This window comes from Vicia villosa, unplaced genomic scaffold (genome assembly GCF_029867415.1).
Source record: "Vicia villosa cultivar HV-30 ecotype Madison, WI unplaced genomic scaffold, Vvil1.0 ctg.000854F_1_1, whole genome shotgun sequence".
Classification (NCBI taxonomy): Eukaryota; Viridiplantae; Streptophyta; class Magnoliopsida; order Fabales; family Fabaceae; genus Vicia; species Vicia villosa.
In genome coordinates, this window is record NW_026705384.1 from 683,069 (window position 1) to 687,987 (window position 4,919).

Here is a 4,919-nt window from a genome sequence, read left to right on the forward strand (position 1 = left end):
CAATAAAGAAAAGATTGGGTCAACCCTTCTAAAGACGCACCAATAGTTTGATCAGTATCCCCAGCAGAGTCGTCAATTTTATGTAGTGGTGAAATTGGTGAGACCAAGGCCATGGGAAGACCTAGCTCATTTTTAAACAGAGTCGCCACCGCGCTTTATTTTTTCCAAAAGGAATGGGTGAAAGAGCGAATAAAACCCATAAAAGTTTTTAAAATCAAAACTAATAAACTTATCAGAGTTCTGGCTACGGAGGGTTTGTTATCAAAGGGAAGGTTTTAAGCACCCCTCATATCCATGGTACTCCACGGGAACCTCTTTGAAATATTTTTTATTTTGTTTATATTTTGTACATACATTTTGAAAATCACATGTGAAAAACTTTTTTAATTAGATAGTGGGGATGAGAAAAGAATGTTTTAAAAGTGAGCTCGGTAAGACATCGCATCTAAAGCCTACATACCCTTCTTAAAGAAGAAGGAAGTCAAAGCTTTTGTAGTTCCTCTTAAAAGGAAAATAAAAGGGGGGCCAAAGTGGCCAAAATCTTTTTAGGTGTTAAGCTTTACCAATACTTAACAAAACATTTTAGAAAAGGATTAGGCTTTAAAATACCTAATAGATTTTAAAGGTTAAGCTTTAAAATACTTAACAATTTTAAAACAAAAGGGACCAATCTTTAAAATACAAGTTCAATGGGTTAGGAGAAGTTTCACTAGGAATAATTCTTCTCTTAACACCAAGGTTTAAAACAAAAAGACCAAGCTTTAACAATACAAGGTCAATGGACTAAGAATAGTTTCACCAGGAATAATTATATTCTTTAGTTCCAAGGTTTAAAAAAAAAAGGGTTTGGTTAAGCTTAAACAATACAAAACCATTTTAAAAGACAAGGTAAAAGCTTTAACAATACTTTTAAACACAAGATAAAAGAGATTGAAAAGGGAGTTTCAGTACCTTGACAATTTTAGTTAATATCATTCCCATCCTTTTGGACAAAAACAACAAACTTAAGCAATCAACAATGGACACCTTAAGTGTGTGTGTGTGATATCATGTGATACAAGAAGAAACAAGTGAGTATGATAATCAACAAATAAAGAGATGGATGTATCTAAATCCTTGGATTCAAACTCATGTATGAATGATGAATGATTTATATGATGAATAAACATGAGGTTAGATAAACAACACATATGAGAAATTAACAAGATAATGGTTAAAATAACAATTAATTACAAAACAATGACTAAATCAACAAGTATGTACAAGATAAAAAACTTAATTAATCATGGATAAACAAAGATCAAAATTTTCTTTTTGGGTTAGGGTTTTAAACCTAGGGTTTTTGAATTAGGTTTTTCAAATTAGGGTTTAATCATAAACACCTAAACCTAATTGATCTTAATTATTAAATAACAATTTTCATACCCTAATTTTGACCCCCGTGAGATGTCACACCTCCAGACACTTCATCAACTCAAGACCAAAACCCAGAGCAGTCACTTGTTTACCTAGTACTCAGTCGAGGGTATCCAAGGACAAGAAGCTCAGGCAAATGATCAATCAATAAGAAAATGATCTCTAATACAATAATAGGACTCAAAATGATTCATTCATCCACCTATGATGATCAGACATCAGTCATCAGGACTCAGGTTTGCTCAGGTCACCAAACTAGGGTTTTGAGCCCATCAAGGACTAAAATCAGGGCCCACATATGGGAACCCCTAAAAAGCTCCAGGTCATCACTCAAAGTGATCAATCATCCTTAAATGATCCATATGTCAATATCCAATGGGAATTGTACTTCAATTCAGAGGCCACAGTCATCAGTTTCATCTGGCCTACAATTAGGGTTTTTGACCAAATTCACCTAAACAGTTGACTTTTAATCAGGACATGGTTCCAAAACTCAAAACATGGCTCAAGAACTTATATTACCTCAATATGTTCCATTCATATCATTCATTTGAGGAGGATAGCTTGATTCATCTGAAATCTCCAAGAATTGCAATTCATTTGAAAAAGTCAACTGTACAAGCCATCTTTGACTTTTTGAGTTTTTAGTCAACCATGGGCTTTTGAAGATTGAAATCATCAATATGTGGTTATTGAAGCCATTTGACCAAGAAAAATCAAGAAAATCAATCGAGAATCAAAAAGTCAAAGATTTACTTTTCCATACATAGAAATTTTTCCAAGTGTTTTAAGGTCTTTTTTTCAAAACTTTGGAAGGGAATATCTCAAAATTTCAAGTACAAACTGAAAAAAACTTCCAACATCAAAGTTGTAGATTTTGATCCAATGAACAACTTTGTAACATATAATTTGTTGGCTAAAAATCAACCATTGAAGAGATATAGAGCTTCAAAATTGCTGCCCAACCAAGAATGGTGAAAAAACCCTAGTTTTCTTCAAATTTTATGGGTCATTTTCACTAATTTCCTTGAGGATTTTGAGAAAACACAAAACATATGAATTGAATTATATTTCAAGGGATTTCCAATTTATTCTCAACCTCCTCCAAATTCATTTTGAGCTAGAAGTTATGATTGATCAAATTAAGGCCCATGAAGTGAAAATTCAAGACATGACCAAGTTGTTTTGGCCAATTCGTGCAAATGCCTTCACTAATTGATGCTTCTAAACTTCAGAAATACCATAAGAGATAGGATGGAATCAATTGCATCATCGCTCAAATATTTGAGAATATTCCAAAAAAACCAAAACATGTGATTATGTAATGATTACATTTTGAGAATTTATGGCCAAGTGGTGATTCACCAAAGGAATCTTCTCCCAACCAATTAGAGCTCATTTATGCATCAAATTTGTCCCCTAAGATCAAGCAAAACCGATGGCTAGGGAGTGGTATCAAAGAGCTCGTCATTGCATATGGATTTTTCTCACATTTCTTCATAACCAAGAAACCAAATAACCTCACTAAGCAAGCTCACTCTCTTCAATCTGTACAGAGCTTTTTGCCTATAAATATAAGTGCTCTCCTCCATATAATTCACACCAAAGCAACTCCAATTCTTGCTTTCTCCTTCTCTCTCTCATCGAGGTACAATTTTCTTTTGATAGCATACAAAGGGACAAGGGACAACCAAATCATAAACTATTTTCAAGAGTTACAAGGTAGAAACAATCAAAGAAAGCTAGTAAAATCCTAGAGTGATCATCAAATCTTAGTGAGAAGTATCCATATCATCTTGAGTCTTCTTCTTCTTCAACTTGACCTTCTCCAGTTTATCAATAATACTCTTCCATGCAACTTCTTTTGGAAGGAGAGCTTCTTCTTCTTGCTTCCTTTTCTTCTCTCTTGCATATTTGGCAATAGAAGCATCCTTAGCTATGAGCCAAGTGTCTTGAAGGAATAGTTGATCATTATTTTCTTTCAGCACATCTTCATAGGATTCCTCTATCATTCCAAATTCAGCATCAGAGCTTTCAAACTTTCTCTTCCAATGGTCTCTTGATTTATTCATTTTCCTTAGAGCTTCTTGGATGCTTTTAATTGTTGGAGGAGCAGTAGGGGGGTAGAGGGGGTTTCTGTACAGATGGGAGAGATGTTCTAGGGAGAATAGGCATTTTCAACTCAGCAACTCTTGCAGTGACCCAACCATCAAAGAGCTTAGGAGAGAGATCCCCTTTGGTCTTCCAATTTTTAATTTATTTTCTGTGACTTAGATGCCAAGCATTAGCAATCCTTTCTCTAAACTCTTTGTTTTCAACTCTCTCTTCAAGAAAGAACCCATCCAATAAATTGTCCCTTGGTATTTTGTCTATATGAAACCCAAATTGACGACGAGCTAACACGGGGCTATAGCTGATTGCTCCTTTTGTACCAATGAGGGGCACATTAGGGAAATCACCACAGCAGTCCAAAGTCTTCATCCTACAAAAGTGATTATTTGTCCAAACAATTTCAGTGTTGGTAAGAGTCATGATCTTGCGTGACCATTTCAAACCTTCTTTTTGGCTCCTGAACTCAAAGGTGTCAGGCAGATGAGATATGTACCACTTGTACAACAAACGAGTACAACAGGTAACCATTCCCTTTCCATAGGAATTTCTGAGATGAATAGAATAGTAAGTCTCCCCATGTAAGGCAAGAGCATGATTCTTCTTCATAAAGATCTTGATGGCATTCATATCAACAAAGTTGTTAATATTATGGAATAAGAACAACACATACACCAACAAGGCAAAAAAAGCTTCAAAGTCTTCTTCCTTTCTTTCTTGTGACAAGGTGAGAGCTTTCTCAATTAAAAACTCAGCAGGTAACCCAGGTAATCCTCCCTTAGTAACCATGTTCTTTTCAATTTCTTCCTTTCCCAAATGAGTGAATTTTGCAATCTCATAAGGCCTGGGGATCTTGTTCTAAACCAGTGAAAGGAATTCTTCCGGTAATAGGCAACCCAATGATGCTTAAATATTCTTCCAAGGTAGGCAATAGTTGATAATCAGGAAAGGTGAAGCAATGATACAGGGAATCATAGAATTGGATCAAAGTGGAGAGGATTCCTTCTTCCATCTTGGTTTTGAGGAGATAAAACAATCTTCCATACTTGCTACAAAACTTGTCTTATTCAACAATTACAGAACCTAACTTTCTTAATTCTTCCACCTCTAAACTCTTGAAAGTATATTTCTTGGTTTTTCTTCTTTTAGGTTCCACTCCTATAATGTTTACAAAACAAAAAGGTTTCTTTTAATTCCTTGAAAGATATTATATATTTTAAGATGCATGGATGAGTGAATGCAAACATAGCAAAAACATGGGTTTCAGGGTTCAATGTCACGAGCATGCAGCCAAAGGTGTACCCATCCCAAAGGTGTGTACTATGGTTATTTTGTACCTGTAGATCAAGGTTCTATTGTTTCCCAGACTCAAGCAGCCCAACTTGGAGATTGCA

General features: G+C 35.1%; 1 protein-coding gene across 1 annotated transcript; it reads right to left on the reverse strand.

Moving 5' to 3' along the window:
* Positions 1-3,672: 3,672 nt before the first annotated feature.
* On the reverse strand, positions 3,673-4,314 carry LOC131631663 (uncharacterized). The gene has a single exon (XM_058902433.1). The coding sequence runs from the start codon at positions 4,312-4,314 to the stop codon at positions 3,673-3,675; it is 642 nt and encodes a 213-aa protein (XP_058758416.1).
* Positions 4,315-4,919: the final 605 nt, after the last annotated feature.

Bases quoted from the DNA above. Each gene is read 5' to 3' on its own strand.
- LOC131631663 (XM_058902433.1), bottom strand. From the start codon at position 4,314: ATGGTTACTAAGGGAGGATTACCTGGGTTACCTGCTGAGTTTTTAATT.